General features: G+C 48.6%; 1 protein-coding gene across 3 annotated transcripts in view; it reads right to left on the bottom strand.

Moving 5' to 3' along the window:
- Window positions 1-556: 556 nt before the first annotated feature.
- Window positions 557-27,082, bottom strand: part of RAI2 (retinoic acid induced 2) — a 45,486-nt gene continuing 18,960 nt past the window's right edge. Inside the window, exons 1-2 of one of the 3 annotated variants that reach the window (XM_075096425.1) lie at window positions 14,877-15,169; window positions 557-2,731 (exon numbers count right to left, since the gene is read on the bottom strand). In XM_075096425.1, the coding sequence (XP_074952526.1) occupies window positions 959-2,626 (1,668 nt within the window). In that variant the 5' untranslated portion in view covers window positions 2,627-2,731; window positions 14,877-15,169 and the 3' untranslated portion in view covers window positions 557-958. Of the gene's footprint in view, window positions 2,732-13,608; window positions 13,833-14,876; window positions 15,170-27,082 lie in introns of those variants that run through there. The other 2 variants (XM_075096405.1, XM_075096414.1) reach the window with 2 other exon arrangements.

Genomic DNA, 27,082 nt, shown 5'->3' with positions numbered 1-27,082 from the left:
TTTTAATTGTACATTCACATTTCTCCATTGACGTGGGCGCTTGTACACTGCCGAGTGATAAAGTTACACAGTTCTGCTCTTTCATGTGCATTGACTTCAGCCATCAAAGACACTTAGAAAGCTAACAATAAGCAACTTTTCCACATGTCTGTAGTCAGGCTGGGAAAAACTATGTGACTTCTCCTTCCTTCCCCCCCCCGCCCCGGCAACTGAATTCCCCTGACTTTTAGGCTTTTCTCTTTTAAGTGACTGTGAATGTTACTTAATATTTTAAGACCGTTTCCTATGGGTGTCTCGCAATGATGCTGGCGGTAGGTGCGCACTGGGCTGTACCACTCGCTCGCTCTCACTCCTCCGGAAGCTCGGTTGGGCGCATCGTTAGCGGCTGTTGCGACGTCCTCTCCAACGATGCCGCTGGACAAATTTCTTAGCCTCTTATTTTTTTCTGAACATTTCAGGCTTGTCTCAACTCAGTCGTGGCGCTTTACAGTTTACAGACTTTTTTGTCTCTGTACACTGAAAGCAATTCAGAAATGACAAAAAATGCCGCTACCAATTAGCACGTACAAACATTTATTTTGAAATTTCCATTCTGACCGTTATGAAGAATTACATCATCAAAGCACTTTACGGCAGTGAAAATAGCTCTTACCCCTCTGACTCATCCATTACTCCATTAAAGCTGCAAAATGTGCAATCTGCTTGAAAAATAGGTTGCTTTTTATTCAGTTTCCCATGAAAAGTCAAAATTTGATAACAAAAGAACCGAAAGAAAAAAAACCAAAACCATACAACCCAGCTTATAGGGACTCTACATCCAATCCTCTCCCTCTTCCCCCAAAAATAACTTACAAAGATAGTTTAAAGTTTTAAATGAGTTTAAAACCAAGTGCATCTTTTTAATTATTTTTTTCCTTCTTCTTCTCATAATAATCTTAAAATTCTAAAAACCCATAATTTACTTTCTTGGAAAAAAGGCAGCGAGCCGTTGCTTCTTGATTGGAAGAATATGTATCTCCGGCGAGTTCATTTTCTTTAGCTTTACGCTCCTGTTTTTGACGGGTTTTCTGAGGGCCTCGGCGCTGTCCCGGGGCTCGGGCGGGCTCTTCACGTCATAGCACTGCAGCACCGAGTCCTGGGGCAGGTCCCTTTTGAAGGAAAAGTTTTTGGTGGAGACCCCTGACAGGCCCTTGATCTTGCCGCAGAAGATGGTGGGCACGGCGTCCTTGACGGAGACGATGACTTTGGCTGTCTGCGAGGTGCTGACGATCTCGATGTTGTTGCCGGCCTTGGGCTCGCAGCCTGCCCTGCCCGCCTGCTCCACCAACCACTTCTGCGGCTGCCGCAGCAGCTCGGCCGGCCCGCTGCCTGCTCCCCTGCCCTCCGCCTTGCCCGACGCCTCCTGGGGCTTGCAGGGGGCGAAGGGGACGGCCGGGCCGGGGAGCTTGTCCGGCGCAGGGTGAACGCTACCCTCGGCGGCGGCAGGGCTGGCACCAGCCGCCTCCCCATGGGGTCCCCCCAGCTTGCGGGAGGAGGCAAGGGACAGGTCCAGGGCCCCGTCCTCAGGTGGTGGCAGTGGTGGCGGGGCGGCCTCGCTGGCCCGGGGCGCAGGCGGCCCTTTCATGGAGAGGTCCAGTGCCTCGTTCTCGCCGCCCATCTTGATGACGGTGTGGCGGCTCAGCTGGGGAAACTCCCGTGGGTGGAGAAGGTCGAAGGGCTTTGTCTCCTCCTTCTCCAGGGGGGTCTGGGTCCCCTTGCAGGAGTGGGGGGTGAAGAGTGGTGGCTTGGGCGGGTCGGGGGCCGCCTTGGCCTCGGCGCCGTGGGGCACAGGGATGGGGACAGGGATGGGGATGGGGACAGGGACGGGCAGGGGCACAATGACGGGGTAGGGCACCAGCAGCGTGGCGGGGGGCACCAGCGGGGAGAGGGGCGAGCTAAAGGCCTGGGGTGGGAGGGTGGCGTAGTCAGGTGGGGGCTGGCAGGGGGTAGAGCCCAGGGCACCCTGCGAGGGAAACAGGTCCTGAAGGACGGCGGCGAACCCTGGCGTCTGAAAGACGGGGGGCAGGACGGGCTCCTGGGCTTGGCTGGATGGCTTGGGGTCCAGGAGCTGGGGCTGCCCAACAGGGGCAGCGGTGCCAGGGAAGAGGCCGGCATGCAGGGGGCTGGCGGGGCAGGAAGCCCCCGGGGGCAGCACCAGGGGTGAGTTCAGGTGCTGGAAGACGTGCTGCTCCAAGAGGACGGGCAGCGGGACGGGGCCCTGGCTGGTCATGACGTAGGGGGTGGCAGCATTGGTGGCTGGCATCTGCGGGGCGGCGCTGCCGGCGACCTGCAGGTGGATGGGCAGGACAACGGGGCTGTCCCCCAGGCAGATGGGCTGCAACACAGTGGCTGCCACCTTCAGGGCCACACCACTCTGCGACTCGGCCGGCGGTGTCAGGATGGAGGGCGCGGGGACGGTCACCAGTGGGGACAGGGCCTTCTTCATCAGGTCGGCCGAGTTGATGTTCCAGGCCTCTGCCGTGATCAGCTGGGCCACCCCGTTCTCCAGCTTGTTGTTGGCCATCGCCGAGGGCGAGCTGGTGACGTCCATGGGCAGGTTTGGGGTGTCCTTGTACAGCTCCTCCATGTCACAAGGCTTCTCGGGCTCAGCCGGTGCTGCTTCTACATCGCCGTCAGCGGGACCCGCGGCGGCTCCAGGCTGCCAGGAGCATCGGCATGGACATAATTTGGCCTGCAAACCAGAAACATACTTTAGGCACCGCATAAATCTCCTCCTTAAAATAATATTTGCAATTGCCTTTAAAGACCCCATCACCAAAGAAAAGCTGTTAAACTTTTCCACGCTTCAGGCTAACGGCTCCATAATACAGTGTGGTATATATAGAGAGATGCTAGATATACACACATCCGTGAGTGTTGTACGAAGAGTTTTGAGGAACTTATATTTAGCTGTAAACACAGACAATTTAAAAGGCCTCCAGGGCTGCCTGCAGCCAAATACCCTGCAGCCTGAAACAAGGACTCGGGCCGCCCGTTTCACATAATGACAGTGCATGGCACAGCCAAGCGACAGCACGCTGTTTTAGCTCAACAAAAGCCCCCAAAACAAGTATTTCTAAAAATATCGTGGCTAAGAAATATTCCGCCATGGGCAAAGGTTCCTCACTTCCCCTATAATACTTGTCCCTTTTTCATCCCAGTGGGGTTTACTAAAGGCAAGCAGGTAAGTGCCGCACACTGCATACAGCACCTCCAAAACTGATGTATGCAAGGTGAGAAAGGGACAAACCCAAACCAAACCCCAACGTTCGCCCTGCCACAGAGCTAGAGGTGATCATGTGAACCAGGCCCGTGTCATAAAAGACATGAAGAATGAACAACAACAACAAAAATGTAAAACAACTTCAAATTTATCTTGACAGCACAACACTTTATATTAACCAAGCAAATGGCAATTAAAAAATGGCAGAGATGGTTTCCATTCATGATCGCGGTGAAATCTGCAGACTATTTCCTAGAAAGCTTAACACCCCCTTCCCCTGAAAAAAGCAAAAAAAAGGCAGCAAACTACCAGTGCTGTGCATCCATTTATTCAGAAGCATAAATAATTTCCCCCCTGCGAGCTGCTGCCTGCAGACTTTGGCTGGGGGCTGGCCGCTCTGCCTGGCACTGCCTGTGCCTCTCCTGAAGTGCACGGTGCATCCTGCCGTAGTAATAATCACCATGGAAACTTGTCCGGTTTCAACTCCGTTACCATGGGAAAGCACCGGCGCACCCCAAAATTTACATTTTTCACCTGCACGCGGCTGAATCCTGTTCCCTACTAACAAAACGTGTGCCATCGCCACCATCCGGCTGGCTGGGCTGGTGGGAGTGAGGTGCTTCCCTGCATCCCGCAGGCACGGTGGCATTGGGATGATGGGGAGGGCAGTGCCACTCCAAAATTGGACGGGTGAGGAGTCCCAGCCTGGGGATGCGACTCTGGCTGAGAGCACACGAAGAGCTCCACCAGCTCTGGCACTTACAGAAATTATTTGCTCGCATAGGTGTTTGTAGGACCGACAAACCGGCAAACTAAGAGGGGACAGGGAAAAGGGGGGAAAAAAGCAAACCCCACAAACAAAGGCTAAAAAATGGCCAAGGCAGGGAAGTGGGAAATCTCCCGAGACCTGTAAATCCTTGGATTTGGCAGCGAGATGCCACAGTGAGTGCAAGACTACAGAAATGTCGGGAGTTAATAGTGGAGGCTGGTTGGGTAAAATGCTAATAATTTATCAGGCATGTCTGAATTCTTAAAAAGGATTTTTAAAAGTAAACAGATGAGTCATTTCTTTTCCCCTCCTGCTGCTGGCTTAAGGAGAGTAATTCCGGATTTTTCACATCTTATGAAACATTCTGCAGAAAACATTCACAAATGCAGGGTTGAGGGTTTTTTTTGTTTGTTTGTTTCTTTTTCCAGCCTTGGCTGAGACAGATTAGAGGCAGGCAGAGATGCCCAAGCACCAAAAAACAGGAGCAAAAATCAAATCCCTTATTCAGAAAGTGACAAGTATCAGTACCAAAAAAATCGTGCCAGTCTTGTTTAAAAAAAAAAAAAAAAAAAAAAAGACGAGCAATCGTTTCTAAAAATAAAGGCAATGAGGAGACTGCTCAGCAGATTCAAGCTGAAAAAGAATAGACATTATTTCTGTTAAGGAATTAAAAAGCCATTTTCTACTGCTCTTATATAATCTCTCCCTCCCTTTTTTGAAAATGACGATTTTAAAACCCCGTGGTCTCTGCAGCGTACACCAGCATCTTTGCTCCTCCAGCTGCTGCAGCACAGCCGAGTATTTTGCTCAAGACACTGGCTCTTCCCAATGTTTCTGTTTGCTCGAGAAGCGTGAGATCGTGGTGTTTTCATAGGGAATTAATGACCTGGCAGGGACAGGAAATGACCCCCTGTTCCCCTGGCAAACCCATTTAACATTGAGAAATAGAAAAATTAAGATGAAAATTATGCTGCGTAACAGACTTGAGGGATTAGCATGCTGTATGCACCCATGGAGAGAGAGACTGATCACTGCTGAAGATGAAAGTATAAAACATAATAAAATCACCCCTTTTGCTGCTTTAAAAAGTGACAGGGCTGGAGGCAGAGGAAATATCTAGATGAGGGGAAGAAGAGCTCATCTATCACCATCAGACACCTTGAAGAAATGCCTGTGGGGTTGGTGGTGGGTTTTTTTGTGTGGGTTTTTTTTTTTTTTTAAAGCATAGTTAAATATTGTTTTCCACACTGAATCCTGTATGTTTCTGGGATCTATAAATATATATTGTTGAGCTCGCGGTCCTACACTGCCTCTGTGGGCCTCTGAGGGCCCCACCACGTGAGGGGAAGAAGAAGGAGCGAAAGATAAGGTGTAGCCCTTGACCCAGGTTTATGGGCTTGGGGTGGGCTTTTCTCTGCCTCCCCTTTCCTATGTGGAAGCGTACCTTTCCATACTTCCAGTACACCTGCTTCTTGAGCATGTGATAGCTACAGGGGGGAAAAAAAAAACCCAAAACATTTTATATATATACACTTAAAAATATTTCATGATCATGCCCACAGCTTGGCAGTAGCTGGCTGCCAGGTACAGCAGAGTCCCAGCGCAACTGCCCCCTACGCCCTGTAAAGCAATTTTTGTTCTCACCCGGGAGGCAATCCCAGGGCTGCTAAACATGTATTACACTAAACGCCTATTATCAAGGTCAGTAAGCAGACAGAGTGAAAAGGATCCAAGTCCCCAAGCCTCAAAAGAGGAAACATTTTAAGATCTGGGATCAAGAGACAGTTTGAAGCTGTCCAAATAGGTGTTTTTGTTGTTCCTGGACTCCTTTTTTATGCTACGTACATTGAGTACATGATACAAAACAATAAGCGAACACGGAGATGACAAACTAAAGTAAATTTTCAATGTTGGTATTAACAGTAATAGCTCTACTATATTTCTCCTTTAATAAAAATCACCCTGAAGTATGTGCTGGGTTTGGGGTTTTTTTGTATTTGTTTTAAGATTGCTGCTTCACTGTACATAAAGGATTCAGAGTTACCCAGTTCTTAAAGTAAGTTTCATGTACCTGATATACACAACTGAAGGAAATATAATTCAGTGAGATTGCCTTAAGTTTCCTCTGTCTACTACACCTGAGTGCCAGAAAATCACTTAATTTCACTTTCCCTACTTATCTATTTAATATTTAATTTGCTGTTTGTTTTAATTGAAAGAAAGCTTGCAACACTGAAAAGAGCCCTATTGTAAATAACCCGGGCTTTCCCACAGGGGTGCTGATAAGAGTTAAGTTCATGGCACTATGCAATGATGTGTGTAACTGTACAGGAAATGGTAAGTTAACTATACAGAAATGCCATGAAAGGGGTGGTGATAACTCTAGCTTATTTTTTTTATCTCCCGCTGATGGCTGTGCAGCAGACTTTTCTCAGGGCTGTTGCATGCCTTCCTGTGGGACAGCAGCACTGTACCGTGCGCAGCTATCCCCGCACCCCGCTTGCTCGTCTGTAACATGGCTTGTACCTTGCTGTCGACACAGAATTCAAATTATACTGTGCACACTATAGAAAGTGTCTCAAATGCTTCCTTTGTGGGACGCCCTGCTCAGTATCTCCTGGAAAAACTGTGTTTCCTTTCACTATAAACACAGTATCAAAACCAAAGCAAAATTATAAATCTTCACTTAATAGAACAGCTTGGGAACAAAATTATAATTGGATGTGGACTTTGGACAAGAGTTTTGCCAAAACTTGTTGCTTGCTGTGACCGATCCTCCTGCCAGAAGCAGCATGTTTGATTTTTGCTCTGCAGAAGCCCATTAACAAGGGCTGTGGTGAGAACATCCCTGACGGGGACACCCCACCGCCCTTCGGGAGGGTGGCAGACCTGCCAAGCACCCCCGGCAGCAGGCACCCAACCAGAGCACCATGGCAGGTCCTGCACTCCCTGGTTCCCATCGAGCTGATCCTGCTGCTGTGTGGCAGCACACCCCCATTGCCCCCTGATGCATCACGAAACCACGCACCCAACCTGCACCCTTCTTAGACATGGGTTTCTTAAGGAGCTCAGGGTTGGGGGCCTGCCTGTCCTCAGCAGTCTCAGCGGCCAAAGCCCCACCCATCTTTCTGCATCCTTATGCAGAAAATACACAGATGGGCAACGAGGACACATATTGACGCAGACCAACACACAATAAATCGTCTTCCATCCCGCAGTTTTTGCTTTGTACAGCTCAAGCCATACACAAATAAAGGCTTTACCATATTGTTATTGGTGGCTTGCTGCTAGAATAGAAAAAAAAGTATTTGAATGAAGTGAGCGTTCATATACCAAATCTGTGAAGCTATTAAATCACAAATAATGTGAAGGTTGACTCTCCCATACATGCAAACCACATGTGATTTCAGCAGTGTTTGCCTCTCACGTTTCTCACTGGTTCACATATTCAGGCACCTGGGATTGACAAGCCTGGCTGTGCCACATACCCTTCTACTAGCATAATCCTCAAGCACCAAAGGGCAGAGGAATAACCAACTCACAGCTGACAGTGAACTAACCTTTTCCTGTGTTCCACCATTCGTGGTGCTGCGTTTGATAGCCCACACACAGCTTGGCTGGGTGCAGAGGCACCAGCAGAGCCCGTGGGACCTGTCCTCCCACTGCTCACAGGAGGGCCGACGATGACCCCCTCTGAGATACGGGGCAGGCGGAGCAGAGGAGACCCAAAAGCCATTTGTTAAGGCAACCAGCCCCTCACCCTCCTGCCGCTCACAGCCGGATCCCAAATCCAGTCCCATCACCTCTGGAGAGGGGGCTCGATGGCCCCTTGGTCATAACCAAAGAGGAACTGCTGAGGATGCACTTCTGTGTCCACTCCACTGAGGAAACATCCAAGTTTAGCCCTACCCTCTCCCCCACTCACTCTCTTTGCTCAAATACCCAGCAACTCCCTGTTCAGATTTGGGAGGCGCCATTCAAACGTGACTGAGGGCAAGGTGAGAAAGACATTGGAAAGATGGGCAGGATTCACTCTGGTATCAGGCAGACAGAGGAGGGAGGGCTATGCCGGGGTATCTCCACCGGTATGAAAGCTACCACTTTTGCTGTTCTTCCCTCTGTGCAACATCCCCTGCTCACCATGCACCTACATGCTGCCCTGTGTTACTTTTCACTCTGCGGGTGCTATGTCGTGGAGGATGAGCTGGACACTGCTCAGGAGCAGTTAAAATAACAGCATCTCATCAGACAACTTCAGAAGATGCCGGAGGACTAACAAGGCTCTGATGCAGCTCATGCAACAGGTAGGTACTCTTTTATTTTCCACTGCTGCATTATGAATCCTTATGGGAGGCGAACCTATTTGTGTCAAGGCTCCCATCCAGGCTGTTAAGCCCTGGGGGAACGAGAGGGAAAGGAAATCATTACGGCAGTGCAAAATGGCATGTTATAGATGGGACATTGACAATATGTATACACTGCTTCGGCACACAGCACGATTGTTCTCAAATGCAGCGGCTTGCCTGGCTGATAGTACTTCTGTCTCTTAAACAGTTCGGCTGAGAAATACCACAGCGGCCTGCCTATTGCACAGGCTAATCACCTGCAAAGAGCCGCGTTAGAGTCATATATTTGCTAACTATATTGCTGTTGTCAACAGCCTGTAGTTAGCAATCCATTCTGGGGAGGAGAGAACTCACTTTCTTCTCATTTAAAAACAAATCAGACCAACTGAAAAAAAAATTCTGTCACAGACCTGAAACCAGCATCTTTACTCCCAAGGGCAAGATATACAAGACAGACGATAAATGCTGTGGAAGGAATAGAGCATTTCCCTGACAAATTTCAACCTGTAGTGAATTTTTATATCCAATTTGAAAGCTTGCCAAAACCCCCTACATTTGCAGCGGAAACTGTGTCATACCCCAAGTGTAAGGGAGACAGCACACGCTGCCGTACTGCCAGATGCCCTTTCTCTTCCTCTGCTCCATTCACAAACTACTCCGATAACTGGATATAACACTTAACTGAAGGCCTCCTACTTTCAAAAGGACCGCCACTCATGCAGTATAACATATTACAAATAAGCAGGCATTATAAAAACAGGGCTACTTTGAAATTTCTTGAGATTGATCTTGCTATTCCCAAATGCTCAAGTTTCTCACAATGGCAGCACATCCCCGTTCCTGGGGGTCTCTAAACTGTTATGCTTGAAGGAACCTTGCAGCAAGTTTCCAAGTATAAAACCTTTCAAAAGGTGGTTTATTTTCTTCCCTTAGCGTAGTACAGAAATGCCTAAGCAGTGGCTGCCTGCTTAGCCTGCAGTAAGCTGAACACGCACTCCAAGCCAGAGGCAGCACACAGAAGTCTGATGTATTAAACCTGACATGTGAAGGACGAATATACATTTGCCAGCCATAATTACTGCTGAGTCATGTGCCACCCAGTTTGGTGATGTCCCTTTGACCCAGCAGGTTCTTCTGACTCATTGCAGTTTTCATGCTCCAGATTTCTGTTCAAACAGGAAAAATGAGTTACCACTTCTGCAACTGCAGAAGTCTCTGTCTAAATCAACTTTCCCTTGATGCTGCTGGTAGTGGGCAGACGTGTCCTCCCAGAGTGTGAGGCAGTCCCTCGGGATGGGGACGTCAGCAGCTGCAGCAGTGTGGTGGGACAGGTGTGCCAGGGACCCAGCAATCACAGCCCTGCCCACCTGCAGTGGGGAGGTGCGGCCTGCATGGCCCTGGGGGATCATCATCTCACCAGCAGCTCCCCAAAAGCCAAACTGTAGGGCTGCTCACTCCTGGGAAAGTCCTTCCGCACTCCCCTCTCTGCCTCTCAGCCCCATCGTGCACATCTGCTTGCTCAGAATCAATGAATCACAAATGGGTTGAGGTTGGAAGGCATCTCTGGAGGTCATCTGGTCCAAGACCCCTGCTCAAGCAGGGACGCCTACAGCCGGTTGCCCAGGTCCAGGCAGTTTCTCAATACCCCCAAGGACTGGAGACTCCACACCCTCCCCGGGCAACCTGTGCCAGGGCTCGGTCACCCTCACCGTGAAAAAGCATTGCCTGATGTTCAGAGGGAACCTCCTCTCTTTCAGTTTGTGCCCCTTGCCTCTGGTCCTGCCACTGGGAACCTCTGCAAAGAGCCTGGCTCTGTCCTCGTTGCACCCTCCCCTCAGGTACTTCTATACATCGATGCGATCCCCCCGAGCCTTCTCTTCTCCAGGCTGAACAGTCCCAGCTCTCTCAGCCTTTCCTCACAGGAGCGGTGCTCCTGCCCCTTCATCACCTTTGTGGCCCTTCATTGGACTCTCTCCAGTATGTCCACGTCTCTCTTGTACTGGGGAGCCCAGAGCTGGACGCAGCACTCCAGCTGCGGCCTCACCAGTGCTGAGGGGAGGGGAAGGATCACCTCCCGCAGTCTGCTGGCAACACTCCTCCTAATGCAGGCCAGGGCACCATTAGCCTTTTTTGCAGCAAGGGTGCATGGCTGGCTCATGTTCAACTTGGTGTCCACCAGCACCCCTGGCTCCTCTTCTACAAAGCTGCCTTCCAGCTGGGCGGCCCCAGCACATACTGGTGCCTGGGGTTGTTCCTCCCCAGGTGCAGGACCTTATGCTTCTCCTTGTTGAACTTCATGAGGTCCTATTGGCCCACTTCTCCTGCCTGTTGACGTACCTCTGGATGGCAGCACGACCCTCTGGTGTGTGAGCCGCTCCTGCCAGTCTGGTGTCATCTGCAGACTTGCTGAAGGCATGCTCTGCCCCATCATCCAGATCATTACTGAAGGTGCTAAAGAGGATTGGACCCAGTATTGACCCCTGGGGTACACCACTAGTCACTGGCCTCCAACTTGATTTTGTGCCACGGATCATCATCCCCTGGGCCCAGCCATTCAGCCGGTTTCCAGTCCAGCTCACTGTGTGCTCATCCAGCCCGTACATCAGCAGGTTGCCTATGGGGATCTTACAGGAGACACTGTCAAAGGCCTTCCTCAAGTCCAGGTAGACAATATCCGCTGCTCCCCCCCTTCATCTACCAGGCTTGCTTCTCATACAGTAGAGGTCAGTTTTCCATGGGGAAGGCAAACCAGCAGTGGGCAAGAAACTAATAAAGTCTAAATTAAAATGGTATCAGGGAAAAACTGGATTTACTCTAGGGATATCTCCTGCATTGGAGCTCCTGAGTTTTACTACACCTTGACCTCCACGGTTTTCACACATGCAGTGTACCCATGTATTTACTTTTGGAGTGGGATCATAGGAAGAATGCAGACTCATGCTAGCATTAAAAGACTTCTTAGGCATGAAAAGTAAAGAGCACGATTTTCCTATGGGAAAAAATATTTTAAACAATTTTTCCTGTCATTAAATATCCCATTTAACTGATTATTTAGTATCATTTTCAACCAAAACATTATATTTGCCAGCAAAGCAAAGAAAAATGAGCTGTTTTGAGAACAGAGAGCTAAACAAAACAAACAAGAGAGTCGTTACTTTACAGTAAATTTTAAAACCCATGCATTTTGTTTTCCCAGCAATCGATACACCAATGATAACAGGAGGAAAAGGATACCAATTAAACGTAATTGCCAACCCCACTTCCCCCAAAACCCAAAACAAAAAGCACTCATTGTCAGCCTGATAAAATATTTGCTCCTTTCCCAGTCAAGTGCTTTATTAAACAGTCCTTAAAGCATCTCAGTTCTTACAAAGGATTTCCAAGTTTGATGTCAGTGAAACGACTTCAAAGCCTCATTAGTTCCCCAGCGGAGGTTTGTTCTCTGCTCAGAGACACTTGGCTCGCTATTTTGTCCTGACCCTCTCCACTGATCCCAGGCTCAGATATTTTTACTACATTCATTTGATCTTTTCCAATATCCAGATGAGAATTGGTATCAGTGTGGCAAAGGCTGATGCACATTGTCCGTCTCTCTTTGCTTACGTGGATCTGTCTTGCTCCTGGCTATGAAGGATAGGATCCCCTCACAGACCAGTTACCAAGTCTCAACTGACAGGTTCGTGAGGTAAAGTTAAAATCAGTTTTTAAACTTTAAACTTTTGCAGGTGAAACATCTGACTTTGCCCCATTATATCACCATGGCTTCGACTGCTTTGGCTGTCTGCCAACTAGCCACACAAGCAAAGCATGCTAGAGTACCCCTCGAGGGGTAAACCAGCTGCAACAACTCAAAACCCATACATGAAGTCAGGTGCCACTGCCACCACACAGGCCCCGAGAGCCTCAGCCCCTCAGATGTGCTGCAAACCTTTTCCCATCCCCTCCTTATGGCACGCCAGCTCCAGTTAAAAACCACGTTTTCTTGGTGCAGGCAAGGCCAGAATAGGGCTAACCTCAGCACCATTGAGGGACTGCCCTTAAACTTGCCTTCCCTCTAGACCTTCTTGAGACAGAGAGGAAAAAGAAGCAGAAACCAGTCCAAATGCCTTTTAAAGCCACAGGCATTAGAATAGCAAATTCCAACACTTCTAGAATTCATCTTAAATCAACTGAAAGCCAAATTTTCATATAACCTCTAATTGTCCTAATATAGTCTGGCTTAAGTAAATAAATAATGAGAAGAAAAGTGAAACTAAGTAAAAAACCTAAACCTTCCACCTTGCAGATCCTTTTTGGTGAGGTTTGAATGCTCCTGTCTAAGACCACAGGTAAGGGTCTCACTTGGGAGCACGGGCAGATATGAAGGTGCAGGAGTATCAGGGTGCTTCTTGGGGAGCAAAAGGGTAGCAGAGTCCCCCCTTCCCTGGTGCAAAATGTGGTTATTTAATACTTCATCCTTCTGCGCTGGCATGAGTAACCAAATGCTCCTCCAGCTTTCCACTTCCAGATCAAGTTTCATTTTCATAGCTTCAGACTTGTTAAACTGACTCTCCCTCTCCTCCACCCCATCACTTTGATAAACCAATCCCAACATTTCATCAGCTACATGACAGTGCTAATCCTCAGCATATTTCAGACTTGCCCTACTCTTGCACCACCCTATCTAAAAGTGTGTGGATGGAAAAACTTTCAAGCAAAAAATAGCCCCTTCTTTTCATCCTCGCAAAATTTGTAAGCAACTGCAAGGATTTTGTTTAAAAGAGACAGAAAAATGTAGGACTCCTGTGATGGGAGGAGAACTGCAGCGTTTTTTCTTTGAACTTCGCATCCTTTTACACACTTGCTTTCACCCCAGTGTCTGTACCATTTCCTGGTCTGACTCTGAGAGGCAGAGAAATGACCTCTTCTCTCCGTCGTGCCGTGATGCACAAGATGTCAGCCTTCTGACTAAATTCAAGATAACACCAGTGTGAGATGCTGCATTACGGTGCTGATGGATGTAACAAGAAGATCTCACAACTTTTCAACGTGTTTTCACCCTCAACGACCAGTTTAGCCCTCCTAGAAGCCCGTGCTGAACTGTGAAATATAGACGCCTCTGACCACAAATAAGATGTAAATAACTGAAAAGCTGTCTTGCTGCATTTCAGTGCCACAGAGGTTACTGCTGTTCAGTTAACCGGTCCAGGTTGCTTGTAACACCTACAAACGCTCCACATGCATATACATACCTGCATGCATTTACAATCTGCAAGTGCTTCCTCTCTAATGTCTTTTGCCTCATCCATTTGACTGTGAGGTCTTCCCTCTCAGTCTAGCTGCTGTCCACTACTTGCTGTTTGTTCCTCCAGCGTGCCTTTCCTTCCCATTTCGTCAAGGTCTACCATGTTTCTTTGCTGCCGGAGCACTTCTAGTCTGTCTAAGTGTGAATGTTGATGTCCAAATTTTACTGATTTGATGCTATATGAACAGAGACCTTCCAGCCAGTTCAAAGGAGTCTTCTCCAGCCGGGTATTCCAGCACCAACTGACACTGCTCATACTGCACACAGGTGAGACTATTCCAAACTGTGCCCAGAATACACAAAAAAGTATTAATGTTTTTTATCATCAGGGATCCAGACTCCGACCACTTAGAAAAAAAGGGCTATATTTCAGGAAATGCAGGCAGGGCAATCAGTGTTGTACAAATAGCACTGCTATTGCAGGTAAAAGTAAATATTATTTTCCTGATACTGTGAAGCAGTCAACATGAACAAATTTCACAGCCACGTACTGCAAGAGGATACATGGTTGGTCCTGCCTATACTTTTCCATCAAACCTTTGAAGACCACATACATCACGATGAATACCAAATTTCGTTATTATCACTTCCCCTATCCTAATGATGGCTGCGTGGTACCAGAGGAGGAGTACGCTGCCACAGGATATAGAATGCCTGACATATTTACTGCAGCATTTTTCACCAGCAATTTCTGCTGCGATGTGTGCTATTACGTGTTCAGAAAAACTTAGGGAAACTGCAGGATGCAGAACGACAATTACATCTTTCCCAGATGAGACTGCTACGTTAATGGATCGGCGTCATCCATCACCACAGATCGTAAGTCCTCTGGGGAACGTCACCAGGCCACTCCAATAAATCTGACCAGAAGATTTCCTATTTGGCTGTTCAGCTCAGCCCTAGGAAGCAGTTTAGCAACACACTCTACAGCGTGACTATGGCTCAGTTCTCCTGGTGAGGTGATGCTGCTCTACGGCTGTGAAGCTCTGGATGTAGGAGATCCTGCAAACCAGCATGGAAAGGCACACAGGGGTGCAGCCTAGTGTTAATTCCTCACACGGTCGGTTCTTTAAAGAACCAAATTTCAGTATGCAGACCATAGACTGCGAAGGAAGAAAGCTGACTGCGCAGCTTTGTTCCTTTACCAAAAACAACAAAGAAAAGGAAATAAAAAAAAATAAAGAAGAACAAAACTAACAGACAAAAAAAAAATACCTGCCAGCAGACCAGTGCCACTCTGAAGTAAATTTTTTTGCTGTCAATCGTCTTGATTCTTCAGGCCACCTCAGCAGGCGGAGCAGACTGTTTGCTGTGAAAATCTAAGGTGATGCTATTAGGGAAGAACATACCTCTCACAGGTTCTTCCTTTGGGAAAGCCAAACAAATAAACCACAAATAAAAGCCTCCATGGCTGTACCATGTCCTAGCTTATCCTTGTAATAACAGGAGAACAGGACCTGAGGCTGTCTCCCCTCCTCTCCTGTGCTAATGCAAATACAGGAGCAGTGTAAGAGCAGGCTGAGGGGAAGGTCAGCCCCATCAAAGCCCTTTTGGGAGGCAGCTCTGAGCAAGGGGGACTGAGGGCACTTTTGTCTCTCCTGCTTTGTGTATATTCTGTTTCAGGCAACGATATATTTTCCTGACACACCGTTCATGTAGCTGGAGCTAAGCATTTCCTTGTACAGTACTGGGGGTGGGGATCTGCCACGGCATCGCTACTCCCGGGCTTAACCATTTCGAGCCCTCTCTTCCCTCAGGCACCGTCTTTCATCAACCACCCCACCCCACGCCTGCCCCAAAGCCATGGCTGCTGCACATGGTCCTTCTCCCTCACTCCTGGGTACCCAACGCAAGGGCATCAACACCAATGCCTCTTCCCACCAGGATGGGGCCACCACCAGGTGCTCTCCCTGACATCGGGACAGTCTCGGGGTGCCACCTGTGCCTGTCCCAACCCTCCCCATCCCCACACTTCTGCTCTGAAACTCCTCACCCCCGGGGTGGCAAGCCTCCCTCCCGCTGGCTCCAGCTTTGGCTAGAGGAGCAGGGATGGAGACCAATGGCTTGAATTACTGCAGCTCCTGTGGCACCGAGTACCTAATGGTAACCAACAGAGTTTAGGAGATTAGCAAAACAAGGAGGAAGTAGTTTTAACTACATAATAATTTCAGGGAATAAAAACTGCCTATAGCCTGTATAAGTCGTGAGAAACAGCACACGCTCATCTTGCCTCAGGCAAATCCATATGTTCGTAGACAAGCTCAGCTACAAAAACGATGCCCTTTCTTGCAGATAGAAACAGAAAGAGCACCCAAGAAGTACAAAATAATCAGTATTTTCTTGGCGGGGTGTTAGAGAAAACAACCATGCTCATTTAAGAGCTTGCTGTTGGCAAAAGGAGAGGGCGGATGCCCTCAGTACAAGCACTCCACCATCCCTCTGGTAGGGCAGCCAGCACCAGGTCTCTGCGCCTGCCCCTTGCTCAGGGGGCTAAGTGGCTGCCGAGGGACTGCTGTACCTTTTGGCTCCTCTTGTATGCAGATTGGGGGTCTGCCCCACACTGCCACAGGAAATTCCAGCTGGCCAGGCACCCCGCATGCCGGGATGCGCAGCCTGAGAGGCGCCCAAGCAGCACGTGCCAGGCCACGGGGCTCCCGGGGGCCACTGCTAGCCAGCCTGCCTGGGACGGCAGCTGAGGGAAATCGTTGGAGTCTGCAATACAAGAGGCACAGCAGGAACAAGCTGCACTGCAACAGGGTTGCAAAATAAGCCCAGAGAGCTAAGCTAGCAACCAAGAAAAACCTCTGTTTTTACCACACGTGAGTGCCCGAGCTGGGTAAACATCTGAACAGCACAAACCAAACCAAAGGAGACAGCTGTCCCCTGGCGAGCACAAACCCTTTGCTACCCCAACTGAATCTTCCCCCAAAAGGTGTCATGATCCATAGTTTAAGAAACTGAGCAGATAAGCTGCTGGCCATGGCTGCACCAGGAAGGGTGGCCACCAGGGCAAGCGTGAGTGACCACAGACCAGGAGCTGAGCTCTCTGCCAAGATGCGCTCCACACTGAGAGGGTGCCAGAGCCACCCAAAGTTCAGCATCCGCCATTTTTGCGATGGGGAGGACAGGCTGGGCTGCAACGACTGACCTGCACTTCCTCAGCTGCCTCACAACTGACAGGGCCATCTCCATGTGGTGCATTTCCAAGAAAACACTTCATGCAGGTTAATGCCAGTAATCTTAAAGGATGACAGCCAGCTGCCAGCTGCTGGGTGAAGCACTTGCCTCTGTTTGGGCAAGGGCCCTTGGCCAGACCCCACTGGCGAAGTCAGTGCCAGCGCCCACGGCTTCATGGAGTACACGGCCACACAGAACAGGTCCCCAGTGTGCACCCATCTTGCCACCCCCAGGTGCCTTCCACATCTGGTGGATAACCTCCTATAGTGAGCTGCAGCAGCATGGAAAATCAATACACTCCATTGACTTTTTGTCTGACATCAGTAATTTTGTAGCTTAATGCCAAATTAGGAGTACACTGCTACCAAAAATTAAAGGCGGGGGTGGATTGCCAAAGATCCCAAAGTCACCCAGCACGATAAACGCCTGGCAAACCCCATCCCGACCTTACAGTGATGAAGGACGATTCGGCGCCTGCTCTGGGACGAAGCTTTCGCCAGGAGCCAGCCGCCAGTGCAGGGTGGCAGAGGCCGAGGGGCTGGAAGAGGAGCAGCCCAGGGGTGGCGGGTGGCACCAAGGCCACCGACCCAGCAGCAGCACCGGGCACAGCGTTACGGGGCGCCGGGAGCAGTGTGCTGGAGGCCGGGTATTTGGGTTTAGCTGTCTAAACAGGCACTGAGGGATTAGGTCCCTTTGTGTCTCCAGCCCTAATTAAAGGCTATTTATTATCCGATTGTTCCTGATAGTGTATATTTCTTCTTTGTGTAAACACAGCCAACACCGATGTCTAAAAAACCCCGCAAAGCAAAAAGGAGTGCAAAGGTCCACATCTGAACAAGCTGCAGGGTGCGAGGGGCACCCCGCAGCCTGCCCCGCCAGTGCCTGGCTCTCCCCAACCGGCCGCCACAGCCACAGGCACAGGCACTCGCAGCGGCTCGGTGCTGGCCGGACCGCTGACTCCAGCTTTCTTCCATGCTGGTCGTGACTTGAGCAATAGTTACCAGGAAGAGAAGTTTTGGCCAAAGCATTCTCTTTTAGAGCAGTGTAGTTATGTATAATCAGAGCTTAAAGAGGTAGCTGGAGCGAGTACACTCTGACTGCAAAGTCGAGTCATTACCGGAGCATCCCAGGCATTACTTGTATGCACACAAACACACAAAATGTGCATCTGGAACAACGGGCAGCATCGCCTTAACCACAATTTTTGGGGCCCTAGAAAGGGTTTACCTAAATGTAGTTAAATGAGGCCATTTGGCAACGCCTGCATCCTTGATACAGCCAGAGGAGGACGGGTGTCTCCTCCAGGCCTTCGCTTTAGGTGGGCCGCGGGCACCGAGTGGGTTTGGCTGGGACTAGAGCCCAGCCTTTACATTAAAAAGCCACTGAAGCTGCAAACTCAGGCACTGAGGAGCACAGAAATGCAGCCTTCTTCTAGTTGCCTATATGCTCCTGGTTCTGTGTGGCTGTGTTACGATGCATTCTTAAATACACAGTTATCCCCTAACCCCTCGTTTTCAAAAGGCCTTGTTATGCTGCAAAAGGACATACGCAAAAGGAAAAAGTAACTTTTTTTCATAGGCGCCTCGGAAATTTTCAAGCATCTGGCTCTGAAATAAGAGACACTGTTTTTCATCCAGATTTGTACGTGTTACCTAAAAAAATTAAATTGGCCTACGGCTCTGCTTTTAATGACGTGATACAATGTACTACCCTTGTAAATGTACAGAATTATTTTAGTCTTTCTCTTGCTGCATCTTATAAAGGCAACATACGATAGTTTCAGTAGTTGCATTTTCAAATGTGTTTATCTGGGTCACTGCTACTTACAGCTTAAGAAGATTTAGTGAAGCCAGTTTAGCATCAGGCTCGTGCAAAGGAAAAAATTCTTTAATTAAAACCAAAAGAATTATATTATTTGGTGGGTAAAAATCCCAGCATTATCAAACTAAAGTCTTTGGACTGATTCAAGAAGAAACTAGACCTTTGGGCATTTTCATTCAAAAGGCACTTGGGGATTGGGAGGCTTTTTTTTGCTCATCACGAATTATTTCATGTAAGAGAACCAAGGGCATTACAACATCAGGATGCCATTTTCTTAAGTGGTATGATGCAAAATCACAACTGATGGAAGAACGTGATTCCTGTCAATGGTGGTCCACCTGATGCACATGGAGCAGCGCTGGCATGCATGCCAGCTTGCCCAGGGAGGCTGTGCTTCATTGCCACATAGAGGCCATCACAGAAGATGGGGGAGAAGGCAGCCGGTTTTGATGGCACTGCTCCAGCTCCTTCCACTAAGATACAAATAATCTGCAGATGCAATAAAGCAGGGAGGTCATTCGGAAGCCAAGAGAGGCATCTAACAGTCTCTGTGTGCTTGCAATGGTCCTAGCTTGCGTTCCCACCGTCTTGGAAAATGCCAGAAGCAAGGAAGATGTTGTTCAGGAAAGGCGAAGCTACCACTCATGCAGGGAATGATGTGGGAGGCTGAACGGCCACCGTGTGATGAAAGTCTGAGTGCGCCTGTGTGATGCAAGAACAACATCCCTTGGCATCACACTGCCCGTCGGGTGACAGGGAAGTGACTCAGAAGACGAGTGCACTTCAAAGGTTCATGGAATACTGGTTTATTTTAGTGGAAACCCGTCTGTGGGGGAGTAGGGAGGACTGCAAGCAAAAAGCATCCGCTCTGCATCCTGTGGCTGCTGCCGGAGCGGTTCATCCCCTGGGAACAAAAGCCTTCATCCTCTTTTCCCTTTCTTCTGGTTGATGGAGGAGGGTAGGTGGGGAAATAGCTGTCATTCCCGCTGCCGAACCACAGCCAGCGGAGGACTGATGCCACAGTGGACCGGTTTGGGATGCTTGGCACTCACCCTGACAAGCCCCACGATCTCTACATCAGAAAGCTCAACAACTGTCCATCCATCAGTATGGTATCACTGTGACAGAAACATTAGGTTACAGCAGTCACATCACCGTGATCTACAGATAATTATTCCCCAGCTCCAAACAGCAGCAACACAGGGAGGAAAGGGACAAGCATGTAGTCGGTAGTTTGATCCTGTTATCGACTGGATGCTGAGAGAGACTGCGGGAAATAACTATAAAATACTTCCTGTGTCAAAAACAGGGAGGATGGATGATGGATTTTCTACATACTGTTGGGGGCAAAAAAAAGGAAAGTCATAAATTCTCCAAGTCCCAAATTTTTTATTTAGCTTTTTCAAACATGGCAGATTTTTTCCAGGTTTTGGTGTTTTTTTTGGTTGGGTTTTTGCTTTGTTTTTGGTTTGGGTTATTTTTTTCCCCCCAGTTCCCCAAATCTAATCCTTGCTGACAAACAGCACACCAGCTATGCACTGGATATGGTGATCTACAGCTGCAGTCCTTGGGGTTCCCGTCTGATTGCAAGAGGGAAGCTTCTGGCACTCCCAGCCCTGCTGCAGCAGAAATCATCTCTCAGCCAGCGGGTCCAGCTACAGATCACACCACCAGAGGAGTAAAAGGCTCAATATCTGGCCCCTTAGTTACAGAGGACTTATTTTATCATACTGTTTTTAGAGAATTATCACTTCCTTTACATTCCTCCATATGCACAGCAAAGAAAATCTGTTTTAAACATGTGACAGGCACGGTTTCCATCAGAGAGTAAATTTTGGGCATAAATAAAGAAAAAAGGAGCCAGAGGCGATCACCATGCTGATGGGTGAGCACTCAAGTGTCTGAACACAAGTGCTGTTCAGCATATTCACAAGGTCAGGTTGCCACATCATTCTTCAGATGATCTGAGATCTCTGGAATCCCTTTCCTTAAAAATACAGCTATAAGAAGTAATTAAATGTCAGCCTGGGGTTTGTGCACATAAGCATGGCTGCTTTCTCCTCAAGCGCCTTGGAAGTCTGCCGCTGGTCCTTATGGGAAAATACGTTTAGCCCTAATATTAGGTCCTGCAGGTTGTGAAGCCCTACATTCACAGCTTGGTAGGATTTTGGTGCAACAGCTTCAGAGAGCTGTACTGGATCAACAACAGTAACACAGGTACCTTTGCAAGCAGCTCAGACACCAATCCTGTGGAGACCAGGAGCATGCCCCAAAAAACTGAAGCAAGGGGCAAAAAGAGAGGGAAGGAGGGTAGGATGCAGAGCTCCTGACATCTGTATCACAGAACTGCAAGGACCTCTGGGTTGTCTCCAGATCAAACCACCACTTGATAGCAGTCGCCAAACGCCTTCTAGCAGAACACCATTCATCTCACCCTTCGCACATCCTCCCAAGAGAGGCCACTACATTGGCACGCTTCATGATTTATTCCCATGAGTAGCTCCAATGGAAGGAAGTGTAGCACATGGAGACCTGGCACCGGCAGAGAGATTGTGGGATCCAGTGCTGCGGACGCACATGGTGCTGCTGCAAAAAGTGGAGATGGTGCAGGTACAACACAGAGAGCTCTGGTCATTAAAAAAAAAAGAAAAAGCAGAAAAAGTACAACTGCTGTAGGGAAGATGAAGAGGGGGATGAAGGAAAAAAACCTAGAGCTGCTAACACAAAGGATAAGATGAACAAAGCTGCAGAGAATACCTGAAGTAGAGAGTGTGGAAAACTGAGTTTGTTAGGGAAGATACAGAAAACAGTGACAATAAAGAGCTCCTATGCAGTGCCCTTAGCTTGCAAAAATAAGACTTGTTGCGGGATGTCTACTGTCTTTCTAAAATAGTTGCTAAAGTTGGATGGAAAATTCCTCTGACCACAACTGAGGAAGTGATCTATTTCCGTAACTCTGAAAGCTGGAGAAGAATCTGGGTGTCTTGATCATACTGCAGAAAGCCAGGCCGTCCCCACAGGTGTTCTTGGGCAGACCCATTCCCTCTTTTACCGACCTCCATGGGATTCCCATGGTCTGGGTGTGAAGGTCTGATCTGGATTGAAGGCCTGAAGAAAGTGGCCGGCCAGCAGTGGAGTCCCAGGGCACCTCCACAGTATGATTGGAAAAACTGTTCTCAGCTAAAATTGCAGGACCTGAGCTTGAGCAGAGTGAAAATGTATTGAGGACAATGTTTAAGGCTCTTGAAGAAAACCATTCTACTTTCTGTCTGCAGTCACTCCCACATACAAATCGCCTTTCACTTTGTCTTCTAGAAGGAAAGAATATTACACTGAAGCCATTCTTCAGCAATAACATATCTTGAGATGACTGAAAACCAACTTTAAATGCATGTAGTAATTTACTAAGCCATTAAGAATTTCTTATCATTGCCTTGAAGCCACAAATTCCTGTGGCCTGCTTAGACCCACTTTGCGCTTCAGATTCTCAAATCAGCACAATAGCAAAGATGATTAGAAAATGTGTGTTAGGCTGCAGCCAGTAAACACCAAGAAGAATGTCCCAAGCTTTACAACAAAAGGTTACCACAATTTAACAGATGGCCTCCAATCTGACAAATAAAGTTACTAAAGTATATAAAACAGAGTCTGAAAAACAAAGAAAATATACTCTCAGGCCAAAATGTAGAAGAACCTGAAAGAGCCAAAGAAGGGTCAGCACAGATTTTAAATGTTATTACTTTGATTTAATAAAATTCTTTGGATAGTGATGCTTCCTCAGTACAAACGCAGAAACTGGAATGGCAAATACTGTACTGTGATTTATGGATTGAAAGGTTGTCTGATTTCATTACGCTGGTAAATATAACAGTGGAGACACGTTCTCTTGGAAAGCTATTTCTAAATTGCTACATCAATATTCAGATAATCAAAATTGATATTTACCTTCTACAGGAACAGCATGTGTGTGTATGCCTACGTGTGTGCATGCGCAGACACACACACTCTTATATTCTTAATATTTCTCCATCTTTCAGATTGCAGGAATACATGCTAGAGGAACTGCTGCCTTATCCCAAACCAAGACCTATGCAGCTGCAAGGTGTCTAGCCCTTCACATAGGATATTTCTGCTCACTGCACCCTCTTCTCTCACTAAAATAAATTCAAGCAGAAATACCAACAGAGGCTCAGTTCAAGCATTTGTTATTCCAGATCTACAAAGGCATAACTTCACCTTCAGTTTACAATGACATAATTGATGGATAAATCACTGAAGCCCTGCAGTCCAGTGAAGACATGCAGTCCAACGCTTATGTTAACTCTATTTATATTTTTCAGTCAGAGTAGAGCACAGTAAATCATTTTAACTAAACCTTGATCTTCCCTCATGGTTTTGCAACAAAAGTGCAAAGCAGGGTGTTAAGACAGACCTCAGGAACCAGAGCCCACGCGCCGCTACCTACAGCACCCACAGGGCAGGAGACTGACAGAGAAGAGAAGGCTGCAAGGAGAAAGAGGCAGAAGTGAGGAGGCAATGTGGCCAGAGAGGGACAAGGACATCGCTCTGCAAGGTGGAGCCTGGTGTCCCTGCTGGCCCCCCTTGCGCGATGCATCCCTCCTGGCCATTCCTGAAAGTCCTGCCCTGGTTATTCTTCCCTTCTTCCCCGTCGCACTGAGGTCAGACTTCAGGATGGTCACCTTAGGGGGCCAAGAGAGTCAGGGTCCCAGAGCAGGCATTTCACACGCTCTGCAGTGCCAGGGGCGCTACGAGCAATGGGGTCAGCCCTCTGGCATGCAGACCCACAAAGCCGGTGGGCGCTACAGCCTGGGTGGCCAGCAGCACTCCTCCATGGCGCAGACTTGGCGTTGGGCTGGCCTGCGAGCCATGCCTCTGCAGCACGTCCTCCACAGCCAGCTCGCAGAGCCCGCATCCCCTGGCCCTTGGGGCAACAAGCCTCTGGGGGGATGTCTGAAAAGGGTCGGGAGAGGATTATGGAGACGGCAACAGAAGCTCCAAGGACATGTACCCATCCTCTGCAACAGGCAGAGAGTGAGGGCACGTCTAGCCATGATAAATAAACCAGGCCACATCCCCGTTTCTGCACACTGCCACAGGAGCCCACAGGGTGATCCTTCGCCTTGTCCCCCTCAATCATTGTCACCAGGAACAACAACCACCTCTTATCAGCAGAGACATCTCTGGGAAGGAGTGACTTCAGGACACAGTGTCCTTCCCTGGTCCCTTGAACCTCCGAGACAATTTACAATGCTGTCACTTGTATGAACTCCCTCCTCATCTGCACAGTTCTTGCCTCCAAGTTTAACATTTTGATCTCTAAATAAATGTCCTTTAGAGGTCTTACAAGACGTTGACGATAAGCCATTTCATTGATATTCCAGTTCACTTTTCAAAATATTTTCAGATTATAGGATAAATAGTGTTTGCTTCTACCCCTTCAAGAGATAACAGTTTGGTAACTTATGTTACTCCAGTGAAAATTTATTGGTTAGTATTGGGGAAAGCAGATCCTTTCCAAAATTAGCCTTTGACCCAGTTAGACTTAAATAAACAAGCAGTGATTTAAAGAAATCCTTAGTGGATAAGAGATGTTTGCAGTCCCAGCATCAACTTGCACGAACGTTAGAAGGTGTAAGGATAACAAAGCTACATCACCCGTATTTCACAGCGTCAAGACCAGGGCTGAAAAACTACAGGAAACTTCCCTACTGAAATGTCAAAGCCAACTAACTTCACTACGGCTAATCCGCAAATCTTGATGACAGGGCAGATTACCCAGCCTGCTGAACTGGCAAGTGCCCAAGGAAGCTCATCTCCCAGGGATTACACCTCCATTTAGGTTTGCCTTCCCCTGAATTATGTGGAAGAGCCCCGGAGGAAACAAGTTTCAGCTCATCTATTTCCTTCTCAAGGCTTTCAGTACACTACCCAGTTTTAAAGCATCAAGCAACAACAGCACGAATACACACACACAAAGACACGGCCCCAAATATTGACATTACTGTGCAATAGGCCAGCTACCCGCAGATACCAGGCAGAAAGCTGCTGACAGATGCTGCAATATAAACCTCCTAAGGACCTTCAGGTTTGGTGAAGAAATCCCCTGTTCCCCAAATACACTGCCCTAACGCTGGGATCTGAAACACGCCCAAATGAGAGATTATTTTTTTCTCACACTGGCTATCTATAGAAGATCCTTTTTATAAGTCTCTGTTGTGCAGCTCCTGAATGTCAGGCCCAGCAAATCAAAACATTTTATTGTAATTTCATATTGTTTACTTTTGCGAGGCAGGATCTTGGCAGAGACAAGCGTTTCCTCCAGGGATGAGGAGGATGGGGCTGGGGGGGGGGGGGAAGGACAGAGGGATGGAAGGAAGCATTTTAATGCAGACTTCCTCATTGTCTGCTTTAATGGGGACCCTGGCTGAAATACAAAGGAAGAGGTAGCTAAAACAGACCTTTGCTACAAACTCAGAGACACCAGAGAATGGGTGTGAGGGTGCACCAGGGCCAGCCTACGCAGGCAGCAACAACGGATTAGGGATGCGGCACAGAAGCAGGAAAATGCCAGCAGTCCTTGCCAGCGCCCCCGGCCCACACGCTGCCGCCTCCTCAGCAGGGCTGGGGAGGATCCCGGCGTCCTCTCTGGGTGAGCGCAGACCAGAGGGCCGCGGCTGAGAAGGCGCGGGAAAGGACAGCCTCCCCACTGCTGCTCCCACGCACCCCTGCAGAGCCAGCCTGTCCCCCGCATGTGGGGATGCTCCTGGCTCCTTCCCTAGAGCCTCTTCCCCCCTCCCAAGCCCCAGCCCGTGGGTAGGTTGGGGCATCCGAGGAGGATGGCACATTTCTCCAGAGCATTTCTTCCCCCGTTGAGACCCTCTCACTGTCTTCCCCCAAAAGGCCCAGCTCCTGCAGCTTTCTTGCTACATGCCTGTCGCATGTCTCTCAGGAAGGAGAAGGGGAGGGTCCTCGCACCCTGCGGCTGGGAACACGGGAAAGCACCAGTGATCCCACAGGCATCTATTTTTCGCTGCACGTTTCCAGGCAGATTTGACTCACAACATTCAAATCCTTGGGTGAACAATATTTAAGCTGATGGGAGCTTTTAAGAGCTCTACGTTGGGGGGAACAAGGCATTTGTACTTTAACATGTCACATTCACACCCCTCACGTGTACGTGGCTTCCCTTGGAACATGAGGCACCCTCCCTGCCTGCTGCTGAAGCCATGGTCCTCTGAGGAGCCTGCAAGGGACGGATGATGCCAGGACAACAGCAGGGCTGAAAGAGATTTTACTGACTTCGTTTCCTCCCCAACCGTCCATACCAGGGACCCAGACCTTCTCACCTTCTTTAATCCCAGCTTCCTTGGGCTGCTTTGCACAAGACAAAGACCCAGAGCCAGACAGGCGAAAGGAGCACGATGCCTTGAAGCCATGGCTTGCCCTGTCTCCAGGCCTGCCCGCGGTTGCAGGCAGACGGGCAGAGGCAGGCGACAGCCCCCGCTCCTGCGCACTGCCTGGCAAACCTCGGCAGAACCCAGCTGCCGGTTCTCCGCCGGGCATAACAAATCTCCCTGTCATTCAGCATCATCTCTCTCTCCTTCTCAAGCTTTGTTTGGGTAGAGAAAGTGGTTCACAAAGGCCTTTGCACAAACCCAACCCAACGACAACTGCCTTACTACATAAAATGATTCACTAGTGTTTAAAAATCCCACAAACAAGAGCCCTCGCCAACTTTATGACCGACTTCCCACGAAGGCACCGAGGCCGGCAATCGCTAATGCTCTGTCTGGCATTGACTCCCTGTGAATATCTCTCAGCAATAACAACTGATAGCAGAGCTTGGAGCCTACACATCATCCTCCTGTTTGTACATAAATTCCTTCTAAAAGGATTTCGGCATCCTCGCACTGCTTCTTCCCAAGCATTCAGGCTCTTAAAACCAAGTCAGCCAGACAGAACGGTGCCACGCAACTACAAACAACACGGGAAAATTTTTTATTACAATACACGGCACTATTATTTCTAAAAGCACTGACAGTAATATGCAGCATGTAAAAATACACATTCATCATAAAGAGGTTAGATACTAATTCCTGCAGCTTAATTTTTTCTTAAGGGCACCAGCCCATTTTTCAATTAAGGCAGGATAATATTATTAATCATAAAAAATTGCTGATGTGTAAAATTGTTTCCTTTTTAGCTACCATTGGCCGAGAAACATCAGACATGCTGCCTCTGAATTAGTCTAACTTAGTGGCAGTATGGAAGCTGTATCATCCTTTTTGGTGAGGATTCATGCCGCTCCCAGCCTTGGCCACAGGGAAAGGGGCATCCCTCTGGGGAGCGCGTGGACCCACGTCTCTGCTGCACTCGGTGCAGGCTGGCAGCAAGGAGCCTGC

This window comes from Phalacrocorax aristotelis, chromosome 1 (assembly GCF_949628215.1).
Source record: "Phalacrocorax aristotelis chromosome 1, bGulAri2.1, whole genome shotgun sequence".
In the NCBI taxonomy this organism is placed as follows: Eukaryota; Metazoa; Chordata; class Aves; order Suliformes; family Phalacrocoracidae; genus Phalacrocorax; species Phalacrocorax aristotelis.
The sequence above is the reverse complement of the archived record's forward strand: the minus strand, read 5'-3'. Positions and strand labels throughout refer to the sequence as shown.